General features: G+C 35.3%; 2 protein-coding genes across 2 annotated transcripts in view; both read left to right on the forward strand.

Moving 5' to 3' along the window:
* Nucleotides 1-2548, forward strand: part of LOC139116700 (multiple epidermal growth factor-like domains protein 10) — a 31940-nt gene extending 29392 nt beyond the window's left edge. The window contains exon 12 of the mRNA XM_070679294.1: nt 1478-2548. Within this exon, the coding sequence (XP_070535395.1) occupies nt 1478-1656 (179 nt within the window). The 3' untranslated portion in view covers nt 1657-2548. The remainder of the gene's footprint in view (nt 1-1477) is intronic.
* Nucleotides 1-12721, forward strand: part of LOC139116701 (uncharacterized) — a 125722-nt gene that overhangs the window by 108279 nt on the left and 4722 nt on the right. Inside the window, exons 2-3 of the mRNA XM_070679295.1 lie at nt 9901-10034; nt 12554-12678. Coding sequence (XP_070535396.1) covers nt 12663-12678 — 16 coding nt within the window. The 5' untranslated portion in view covers nt 9901-10034; nt 12554-12662. The remainder of the gene's footprint in view (nt 1-9900; nt 10035-12553; nt 12679-12721) is intronic.

Raw genomic sequence — 12721 nt, forward strand, 5'->3', positions numbered from 1 at the left:
AGTGGCTTCGGTCTAGGTACAATTCGTATGCAAAATCTTGAGCTTGAAGATCTGAGTGATGTTAAAGTTAACAATAATACTAAGATGGCTGCTAATCATAATAAGGATTACGTCCTTCGTTACAAGGACCGCGAAAAATATTTCGTTTTAGCCAATGCCGCGGCGCCACCCCACGAACATGCTGTAGAATTTTCCGAACTTAAAGACATTGATGAAACTGTAATTGACGCCACAAAGGCTTCGAATGATCCTACTCCTTTTGCTCTGACATGGGATGGGGATAGTCAGAAATTCATGCCTTATAATGTGCCGCGTAACATCTTAGATATATTGGATAGTGAAATTGCAGGAGGTGTTGCTGAACCACCAGGAACTCCGAATGTGATTTATTTTGATAGCAATGTAAACAAATATAAATTGTTAGATTTTCGTAGTTGGCTTACTCCTACGAATCCATACATTGCACTTCTTGGTATACCAATTCATCTTAAAATTAGTCCTCTTAATACAATAATGAATGAGGCAGATAATACACTAAGAAGGTGGATAAACGAGGGGGGAGAATTATTGCTCGTATACAGCTAGCGGAGTTCCAGTTAGATTATTTTGGGACACAACTTTAAAGAAACTGGGTCTTAAAAGTGTCGGTGATGAGGCAGCTGTTCTCACTTTACAGACTGTAAATCAACAGATGACTGATAATATGAAAATACTTCAACATGGTACAGTTCTCATTAGATGTGTAAAGTTAGCTACGGGAGATGAATTTGACGATTTGGTTGGATATTATGCTATGAAAACAGATAACAGAACAACTTGTGATATTATCATAAGTATCGATAAAGATCGGGGAGGGGAAATGAGTATTGAATGTTTTGTTGGTGGGAATAGAATAGAGAACGACTTAGGAACTACATTTGTACGTAGAGATAAAAGAGTGAACACTTTAGATATCAGTACCATTCATCTGAAACGTCTCATATTATTTGAAGTAATGGTCTTCCGTCACATTTTAAGTTCAGAGGAAATTACTAAAATTTTATCTATCAGGTGAACAAGTTCGCACCGATAGGAACTTCGTGTTCAACATCAGCTAGACTCCGCGACCGGCCGGACTGACTGACAACACAGGTAAAAAAAAGCTCCTTTATATAGGCTAGTTTGATGACCCGGTTGACTCACACGGAATTTCCCGTACATGTATAAACATGCTCAGCAGGGAATTTCCCGCTAGTTCAGGCTGCGCCAAACCCTGTTGCGCATGCGTGAGTTCGTATATAGGTCAGGGTCACACTTTAGTTACATGGATGGTTAAATTTTCCTTCGCTTCATGTAGATAAATGAATAAAATGGGTGTAAAATTCTTACTTTATCCCAGTTGACCACTTTTACTTTACTACTCGTCCGAACTGTTATTTTACTTGCAGTACAAATTCACCATTAGAAGTCTCATAGCTTGATTTCTATCTAACTTAAGGTCAAATGCATTCCAGTGAAGAAAATGAGACAGCTGACCGACGAAGCGATGAAGTGGAAAGAAATCGACCAAGCGACATACCAGATACCACTGATGGACATTATACAAGTCTCATAAGACTACATGAAGTTAATCATTCTGATTCAGAAGAGGAAGGTTCCTACTCATTTATGCAATAAACAAAATGAAGAACTTTACATCAGCCTCAGTGTAGAATAAAAATCAGATGATTGCATAAAAACGGGCAACATAGTTATCTACCTTGGAAACTAACCTTTGATTATGAAAAGATAGTGCCATCGTTGAAAGAAAGGTAATTTGGCGATGAATGCTACAGTAAAATATGTGACAGCAGGTATTAGTGTTCCCATTTCACATATGGACTGCGACACACCGACAGCAAAGTTTGTTGAATAAATTGGCACATTCAATTTTAGTTTACAAATAACTGCGCTTACACCGATCTGGATTTTATTTTAGTAAATATGAATTCAGTCTATTATTATCAAGATTGGTGATGATTAGAGCTCATCAAGCATTCGTACGAGACTCTCAATTCTAAAATTGTTTAGTATAAGTATAATACTGACGTGAATATGAGCAGCTGATGTAGAACTTCCGTTGACGTTACACTCTTGACTCTCGACACACTCTTGACTTTGAGATTGGTCACAGGAAAAATGACAACGATGAGGAGTATTACAAAGGCAAACCTGAAATCTTCCTACGCCATGCTTTGAAATTTGTTCTACACATCTAAAAATAAACGATTATTCTCGCTTTGATAACATGCCTATCCGCACTAACTAACCGGGGAATTAGACGAAAAGGTCCGTAGCAGAAACAGGCAGAAAATCCGCCGCATTAATTATAATAATGCTATTGCCATATTAAGAAGTGATACAATTTATTCTCATAATTTTCACTCCTTTGAATTTCTTTGAGAATGACGAGGAGAAATTCACGTTTTGACATATGTGTGACATTAACATCTTCCTCAAAGAGAAAAAAAGACATGGGATAATGTAGATGATTATGATATGAGACAATAAAGCCTTATTGTACCACATGATGATGATTATAACAAGTCAATAATATTACACGTACGTCCTGTCTACATCTGTACATGGGCTTTGGGATGATATTGCCGAATTCTCATAAAAGACTCAGTCGTCACAATCAAGATATGCAAAATCACCGTCCACACTCAGGAATATTTTCCTGTGTCGCGCAAGTAGAATTCACAGACGAATTTCTCCAATTCCGAAGAAGTTTAAATACAGTAGCTAAAACAGTGAAGTATATACTTCTGTGAGATACAGTACATTATCACAGTGAATTCCCGTCGAGGTTTGTTACGGAATGGTACTTTTCATACTCCGGAGAATATTATTATGAGCTATTACACAAATCGTCGATGTGAGTGTTAATATCGACTGTAGTGTTTCTATATTTAATTTGTATGCGTCAAATAGAAGAAGTGCAGCCGAGCAATAATTTTTGAACTCGACTAAAAGGAAGGAAAAGGGCTTGCTTGTTCACTGAAGGCAATCGCCGGAGAGTCATTATTTTTCATGTGACCAGATTTTAAAGAGCACCAACCCTCTTTGCTGTTAGTTTTGTGAAGGGCCTTTCAAAATTGTGTTGCTGTGTTCATTTTACACTCTTCATAAAATGTTCGTCGAAACAAAACGACTTGCATTACCTTAAATCTTCGCGGACGGATTTTTTTATAACAGGTATTTACTATAACTGTTGTTTTAGCTGCCCGCTTATGAAAGGAAGAGACGTAAAACAAGGGTCTGAACCTTTCACATAGGCTGTCGGAAGGGCTCAAGCACCAGCATGGCAAGGGCCACGCTGGCTGTAACAAGTTTAATATCATGAGGGCGCACCCGGAGCAAAATTATTTTGTTACGTGTGGACAGCTGTGGTGTTGACTCAGTCAAATCCGTTGATACGGACAGCAGATTAGCTAAGTTGGCAAAGTTAGAGGAGCAATTAAAGTGGTGTTTTATAAGGTTTCAGGGAGATAAGGACTTTTAAATGATAAAGTAAGCAGTCAGAGGGTTTGAAGTTGAAATCTACATTTGAAATATCACGTTCGAAATATAATCAAATGAAATAAAATAAAATGTTGCAAAAACAACCCCACCCAAGCCCTCCCCATCCAGGGAACTGACCCCTGTCCCTGTGATTCAACTATGCAAATTGCGGCATATCAGACACGCCTTCGACCAAGAATTCCTATAATCCATGACGCGGAGAGCATGATAATGCTTTTTGAAATAAAATCGTTTCAAAGAAGAGATCGGTGATCAATACCGAACTCTGTGCGTCAGAGAGCTGACTTACGTAAGGTACATTGAGTACTAACAAGAGCTGACTACTATTCTGTACTTTAAAATTAAAATGTAATTATTCGATCATGAACTAAATACAATACCTAACAAATAGTTTCCGTGTTATTTTTCGTTTTGTGTTTTGTTTTGTTTTAATTTTTGTTGTTGTTTTTGTTTTGGTCGCAATGAAACCTCATAACGACACACAAGGCACACGCAACATCATTTTATATTTGTACAGGAATCTCAGATCAAACATATCATAAAGTGTCACCTCTCACGTAGACTGGAATGTAGATAAGTTTTAAAAATGATAAAGGCGTTTTCTTTAAAACAACGAAGGAGTCTAAATATCTTCTACAAATATGTTTATTTGATTGAGATGTGATCGCAGTTTTGCTAATAAACGTTGTTTCCGATCTTTGAAACAATATCTTCAAGCCATAATTTATTTCCAGTCTTCCTGTAAGAGTACCGCTGTTCTTGAATTCACTTAACTATTGATTACTTAAAAAACTTTGATATTGTGAAATATTCACCCCCTTGCAAATATAGAAACCGATCGTTGCATGTGACCTTCCATAATCATCAACTATTGATTATACATGTCAAGTGAATTGTAAAATCACGGTAACACAAGCTGATGTTTGGAGACAAAAGTTTCTACATATAATTAGCGTGTCTTTATAATAACACTTTATTGCTTTTACAGGCCTCCGGCCATAATTGCAAATCAAATACAATAAAAACAACTTTATAAACAGAGGAGAAGTACAGAAAATTGGTCAAACATATCGTTCCCTTAGTTTAAATGCTTTATGAACAAAAATTGACAAACTAATAATAACAGTGTCTCTGGAGCTTGACATTAGCTAATGTCTACATATAATTACACCGTTATCGAATCAATATTCCTGTAATGAGTTTCTTCAGACTAGTAATAATTTCTATGAAACAGAAATTCGTATACATGGTTAAATAACATTACCTCGGAACGTGGAACGCGCAAGGTCATTTCCCTGTAATGGAAACGGGTAAGTGCTTTAAAACGTCAATAAATGGTGTGAATCGTGTCAATTTGTCTACAAAGGCGGATTATGTGAGTAGGCGATCTCTATTGAACAAGAGCAGGTGTGAAGATTAAGAACGCGGCGATTCTGCTGGTCTCCAATCTTCGGTAAATTAATGCTAAACCTTAGAAAATTTTTAACAATCCAGCCCAACACTTCAGCTGCATCAACACGCTGTCAACGGACGTTTACCCTGTAGAAGGCGACTTGTGCGTCGTTAAAAAATCGGTGTTATTTAAATGAATTTTACTGATCATTTGAGACCAGCTGAACCGCCTCGTTCTTTAACTCTGAACAACTACTAACATTTTGATCGAAGACTGAAGCAGTATTCGTCAACTAACTCCTTAATGACGGATTAGCTTCGTTGTGACCAACAGTGTCCCTGTTATTATCAAATTAGCACAGACTGTCACCCAACCGTACATCCGTGTTTCAGTTTCAAATCTCACGTGTAATTGTTCTGACAAAAGTGTAGTAAAAGAACAATCGTACTACATTCACAATGTTTACCCTTTGACCCAACATGTGATACTGAATTCAGCTATGGACTCTTCTTCTTCTTGGCGGTTCTCCCCACAGTTCTGCCGTTTAAATGAATAATAACGACACAAAACGCATGTGTAGTATGCAAACATGTTATATCCCTTCCTGAAGACTGCAAGATGATAGTGACGTCATCAGGAATACATATGCTGTCTAAATCAAGAAAACGTATACTTGCATTTTACAAATCTCCTCAATGATATGTTTTAGCATTGACAACATTTCTTTTACACCTTCATGATTGACAGTGCGAAAAGTTAAAGCTTGTGGGAGCGGTAGATTTGATTTATAAGCTTAATTTGTCAAATAAATAGAGTATGTTGTAACATTCCGTTTTAAAAAGTTATCTTTGAAAAATCTTAATTGAGCCTACTATAAAAAAAGAAATGCCACTTTTCCGTCTGAATGCGGGATAAAATCACACGTAGAATAATGGGATATTTGTACTGTAATGTTAAGAATCAAACAAGAAAAACCCTTAAGATACTTTACATCCTTCTGATGGAAGTATTAATGAAGTACCAGCTAGAATCAGACGCAGACTCTAATCATATTACAATGGCAGACTATTACGCCAGTAATCATTTGTTTGAACCTATCGTAAAGAGTTGATGTAAGGGATTGTGTAAAATATGATGGCACATATGTACGCTCTTTGTTAAACTGATGTAATAGTAGACACTCATCGGTGTCCCTTTTCATTGGTGTTCGAAAGAGGAAGACATGTATGAAATGAGTAAAGAATGCGACGCTCATGACAATGTCAACTTCCTTTATATTCTGTGGATGAAATTGCATGACATGTGCTATGGAAATAGCAGTCTTTAGATGAATACACAACTTTCTTAACTTTAAATGAGCGGCCGAGTTACCTAAAGGAGTCATGTTGATTTAAGCGTAATGGAATATCAAAAAGGGAAAAGAAAATCAAAGAAATGTACCCATACGAGAGCAGAGATTACAAAATATGTATGGTGTAATATACACTACCTGTAAATTCTTTCGAATTGAATCGTCCATGAAACACATTTACTTCAGAACTTCGTCTAAAATTAGCAGAAAAGAAATTCTGTAGATCAAAACGTGAACTGCATCACCCCTATTTGTAACAATCAACCCTATTTGTTAAAAAATTTAATTTCAAAAAAACTTTGCCGTATATGTTGAAATATTAATAAAATATGCATATTTGTATGTTTGAGGGCAATTTTCTTTTTTTTTCCTTGTCAAAACTCATTTTTCCGAAAACTGCTTTTGTTACAAATTGGGTTGATTGTTACAAATAGGGGTGACATGTCAACCTATTTGTAACAATCAACCCTATTTGTAATAAAACCTAAATTTCAAAGAAATTTGGCCGTATTTGATGAAATCTCGATGAAATATACATATTAGTATGTTCGGGGGCAATTTTCTTTGTTTTCCTTGTTGAAACTCATTTTTCCGAAAATGCTCGTGAGATTAAATTTCGTTGTGCAGGTTCCTAGGGATAAGAGCCCTACTCGTAAGATATAATCAAGTCGTGCAGATACATGCCAAAGGTTTGTTTCGGGGCAATTTTCACCATTTTCGGTCAAAAATGTTAAAAATCTTGTTTTCTGACCGAAATCATACTAAACCTATATTGGGTTAACTTTTGTTACAAATTGGGTTGATTGTTACAAATAGGGTTGACGTGTCAACCCTATTTGTAACAATCAATCCTATTTGTATCAAAACTTAACCAACTTGAAACAAAACCTAATTTTCAAAAAAACTTGGCCGTATTTGATGAAATCTTGATGACATATACATATTAGTATGTTTTGGGGCAATGTTTATTTTTTCCTTGTCGAAACTCATTTTTTTCCGAAAATGCTAGTTAGATTAACTTTCGTTGTGCAGGTTGCCTAGTATAAGCCTACTCAACACAAAATAGGGTTGATTGTAACAATCAACCCTATTTGTAATAAAAGTTAACCTCATATAGGTTTAGTATAATTTCGGTCAGAAAACAAGATTTTTAATATTTTCGACCGAAATTGGTGAAAATTGCCCCGAAACAAACTTTTGGCATGTATCTGCACGACTTGATTATATCTTACGAGTAGGGCCTCTTATCCCTAGGAACCTGCACAACGAAATTTAATCTCACGAGTATTTTCGGAAAAATGAGTTTCAACAAGGAAAACAAAGAAAATTGCCCCCGAACATACTAATATGTATATTTCATCAAGATTTCATCAAATACGGCCAAGTTTCTTTGAAATTTAGGTTTTATTACAAATAGGGTTGATTGTTACAAATAGGGTTGACATGTCACCCCTATTTGTAACAATCAACCCAATTTGTAACAAAAGCAGTTTCGGAAAAATGAGTTTTGACAAGGAAAAAAAGAAAATTGCCCTCAAACATACAAATATGCATATTTTTTTAATATTTCAACATATACGGCAAAGTTTTTTTGAAATTAAATTTTGTTACAAATAGGGTTGATTGTTACAAATAGGGGTGATACAACGTGAACCGCATCGGCCTTGACATATTAGGTAGGTTAACTGTACAGAATGCCTCTGATAAATAGAAATTTTACGTCAGGAATCAACATATCGTTAAGAAATGTTGCGTGTTGCGAGTTGAGTATCGAAAGTCAGAGTTGCTATAAAGTAACAATATGTTCTTAATCTTATCGGCGTAAAATTGATAAAGAGATTGACATGAACTGAAAGAAAATCGCATGATAGCAGCATGAAGGGCTTATGTAGATTTTCCTGATATTACCACTCATTACCATTGCTCGGAATTAAATAGTCACTCGGCCGTAGATGTATACATGTAGCTGAATCACAATTATCATGGTTCAACTGCATTTCAAAAATGTAATGTACATCAAAAATGTTAGTTCTGAATTCAAACGGAGATAGATTTATCTCGAGGTATGTATGCTACTAAATGCCCACCCATGTTGGAGAAGTCAATCAATTTGGTGTAAAATTCACTTCACTTGAAAGCCTGGTAAACTGATAAGATACATCGTTGATTAATCACATCATAGCGGTCATTTCAGCACGAAGGTTGTGCCTAACAGTGTCCTACGTAAAATGTTTTAGTGACCCTTTCAGTTTCTAAAAATTTTGAGTGTCCTTCGTAACATTTAACTTTCATCAGTTTACCCCTTAAATTTTTCCTAACCCTCCCAGGTCGTAAATAATAACGGCTGTCTTAGCACCTCTGTAAGCGAAATAACGTCTTGCCCTTCAGTATAGTGAATAAATGAAGTTGAAAGTTCATGTTCAGTATATTGTCAACGTCTTCCATAAACAGTAGGATATCTGTTATATCAAAAGGAATTGATTTCAGCGAAACGTAACCACAATAGGTGCTCTATGCCATCTATGGTCCCGGTGAAAATATAGTTGATGAATCAACAAGGAACTCGTATGCCCCCTAAACTGACTTTTCGTCAAAAAGTTAATGAATTGTTCCCTAACAGAACGCAGGGAATAGGTGGGCGGGAAATTCAAAATACATTTTATTTTTTACTCCAACAAACACCTCCTAAAATATACAGTTAATCTATTGGATAACTTTCTGTATGTTTAACACAGTTTTTTGATCCACGCGCGTCCTCAGTCAGCTTACAACTCCTATAATTTTGGCATGTAAACTTATATATGGACTATACATTTTTATGGTCCAGGTGTACATTGTATGTTCTGATTTGCATCAAATGGTCAATTAAGATATAAATTTTCTATTATATACCTCGATATAAGTCTCAATTGAAAATCAAGGAAGGAAAGCGATCTCAAATCTATGCAAGATTTTTCCGTGTCTCGTCCCGGCCTGTTTGCCCTAAATCGTATTACTACGTCGAATTCCGGATTTACTTTTGTCTATTTTATAAGGTTTAAATGTCTTATAAATTAATTTATTTAAGTATGAATACTCTAGGAAAGATGCTTTTGAGAAACTTCGCTCACCACCACATTGTATGTATTTAATGACTGTCAGAAACGTCTACCTTGGTAATATGCTTTACGTATACTCTTGTTCTGCATAGATATACGCTACGCATATCAACGTATTGAAATGTTCCATATACGAAGATATACGTTACGTATACAATGAATGTTGTGTTCCATGTACGTCAATATACGTAAATATATTGAACGTATATCAAGCATTTTGTCCAGTGCCACCTAATTGAAACACATAACTTCGATATCTAAATTGCTTTGAAAACGTCAGTTTTATGCAACAGTTTATTTGTACAGATTCATTTCACTGTAAATGACATGCTCATTAGCAGGACATTATATATTAGATCACAAAGACCTAAATCGGACCTGAACCCGCCGGAATTGACTACTGCTAACCACTTATGTCTTGTTGCAAAGTGTTAACAATAAAATTTCATGTGCTTACTCGCTAGAGGTGGGACAGAGAAGCTTCATAGAACCTTTTTTATTATTATTGATTTCAGAGTGTGAACCAGGAACGTACGGAGAAAATTGCATGCACGAATGCCAGTGTAATATGAATAACACAGTGTCATGTGATACCACGATGGCACGTGCAGGTGTAAACAGGGATGGATTGGAACAACGTGAAGTCATAGTGAGTTATGTAACCTCCACAAATGTAATAATCTCCACAAATGTAATATCAACCACAATTGTAATAAAATGCACCCATAAATGTAATATCGCCCATAAATGTAACAAAAATCAACCATAAATGTAATAAAAACATCAACCACAAATGTAATAAATGGTAACCATAAATGTAATAAAAAATCACCCATAAATGTAATACTTATCGACCATAAATGTAATAAATCTATTTTGTCGTTGCAATTGAGGAATTAGCCCTTAAATATTGATCTATGTAATAAGGAAAGCAACTCCGCACATTATTCATATCTTGATTGTTTGCGTTTTAGTGTGTTTGTACGTATATTTGAAAGTGTATTTTACGTTTCACTGTTTTGTGTATAGAACTGATTGGCCACGGCGAGACACAGCTGTAATATGAATGTCAGTGCAGTCTCTACTCCAGCATGAGAGTGGGGAAGACTGTATAACACTACGATCCTTTAACGCCGTTTTTTCGAAAATTGTCGTACTTTCTTAATCAATCGCCTCAAATTCGTCTTCAGTGGATACATTGTGTGGAATAATCAATAGATTGTCTGTATTCCTATGTTGTCCCACTTGAAGTTTGTTCCTTCACTAGGGATGCCAGGATGTCTAATTTTGTTCTACTGTGTTCAAGGTATTGTTCGTATTGTTTTTTACTAGATCGAAATATATGTTCTCGTCACCATGTTTTGTGTCGTAAGTTTCTGTTATAAGGTTTTATATTTCTCTGTTATTTGTTCTGAGTCATCTGTCATAAACTTTGTGTGGTATCACTGGCTGACGAGTTATTTTGACGCTTCCTTATTCTGTAATTATCAGTGTCTAGAACTGCTGTTCCACTTCCATTATCTAACGATTTGATCAGTACCTCGCCGTTTTCTGATAGCGTTCTCAAAGTATTCTATTCTGTGTTTCGGAAAGAAAACCTAGTTTCAGGAAAGTATGCAATAACATTACACTAGTCTTATTAAAGTTATTATTTACTCAGTGCATTGATAAACAAATGATCACATATGCAAGTTCAAGTTTATTACATTTATGGTTGAGTTTTATTACATTTATGGTTAATTTGTTTATTACATTTGTGGTTGCAGGTTGTTACATTTATGGTTGACTATTTTATTACATTTGTGGTTGATTTTATTACAATTGTGGTTGATATTACATTTGTGGGGATTATTACATTTGTGGAGGTTACAAGTTATCACATGACACATACTCTAATTTGAACTGCGTTATAGTATGGGCTATTTCATTGTGTATGCTTTGCCGATTACTGAAATGAAGAAAACAAATTTAGCCAGGCACCAAGAATATTTAATGGCATATGGGTGGGGCAGTGAAAATAGAAAACAGCGAAACATTAAGTTGATCTCTCTGTTCTCAGTCCGTGCAAAACAGACGGAGATACAAATTACTAAATGAGACAGCAAAGCTTTCTTTGTTAAAGCTTATATTAGCCTATTTTCCAGGGTTGTCTAATGATAAGTCTGCATTACAGTGGCCAGCTATTGTAACAATGCAACCTACTAATCTATTACTAATCTATTGCAGGTACTGTTCTCTGAAGTGAATGAATGAATGTGTCCGATAGAACGGCATTTTTCCTAGAAAAGTAATCCACTTGCCTTATCATTTTACAGTTATAATGCAGCACTGCCAGTGGGAGTCAAATTGCAAGAACACAAGACTGGATAAATTTGTGTCCTTGTTACAATGCAGGTCATTGTACACGAAAACATATGTTTGTTACATTTGTTACATAGGTAACATATGTTGTTCCAGATACAAATTCAAAGTATAAAGATGTCCTCGTGGCAAATTTCAGAGTTCTATGTCATAGGTAGAGCGTTATAAATAATAACACAAATTACTCTGAGTACAAAGTAATAATATCTGTTCATGCATCCAGCACACTTCAGATACACTGTCAACAGATATCATTACTCAGAACTTGAACATACACCGGTATATATATATATATATATATATATATATATATATATATATATATATATATATATATATATATATATATATATATATATATATATATATATATATATATATATATGTTCGACTGTGGTTTTTCAGGTTGTCCCAGTGTTGTCGGTGTCGTGGTTATGATAAATTCGTTTGTAGGATATTACACACTGTGACTTACTCCGTGTTGAAACTTTTTGATCTGTAGCACCTGAGGAAGTCCTACTTTTAGGACGAAACGTTGTGCTGTTATAATAAACTATTTGAACCAGAAGATTGGTACGTGTGTAATATCCTACAAACGTATATATATATATATATATATATATATATATATATATATATATATATATATATATATATATATATATATGTATGTAAACACAGCGTTATAAATAATAACACAAAATGTGATTACTTCAAGTACAAAGTAATAAAATCTGTTACTTTAATAAGCTCGCTGACATTAATTTGACTTGTTCGCTGAAGCTTATGCTTGTTTACTACTCTCAGCTTGTGAGAGATGGCATTTCGGGAGCAATTGCTCGAAACTGTGCCTGTGTGATATCGATAACACGTGGTCCTGTTCCCGTTCTGTCACTGCAAACCTGGATGGAACGGCATGGCGTGCAATGAGAGTAAGATAAGTAACTGCAACTTTTAGATATCAGGTGTCAATCA

Source organism: Ptychodera flava, chromosome 18 (assembly GCF_041260155.1).
Source record: "Ptychodera flava strain L36383 chromosome 18, AS_Pfla_20210202, whole genome shotgun sequence".
NCBI lineage: Eukaryota > Metazoa > Hemichordata > Enteropneusta > Ptychoderidae > Ptychodera > Ptychodera flava.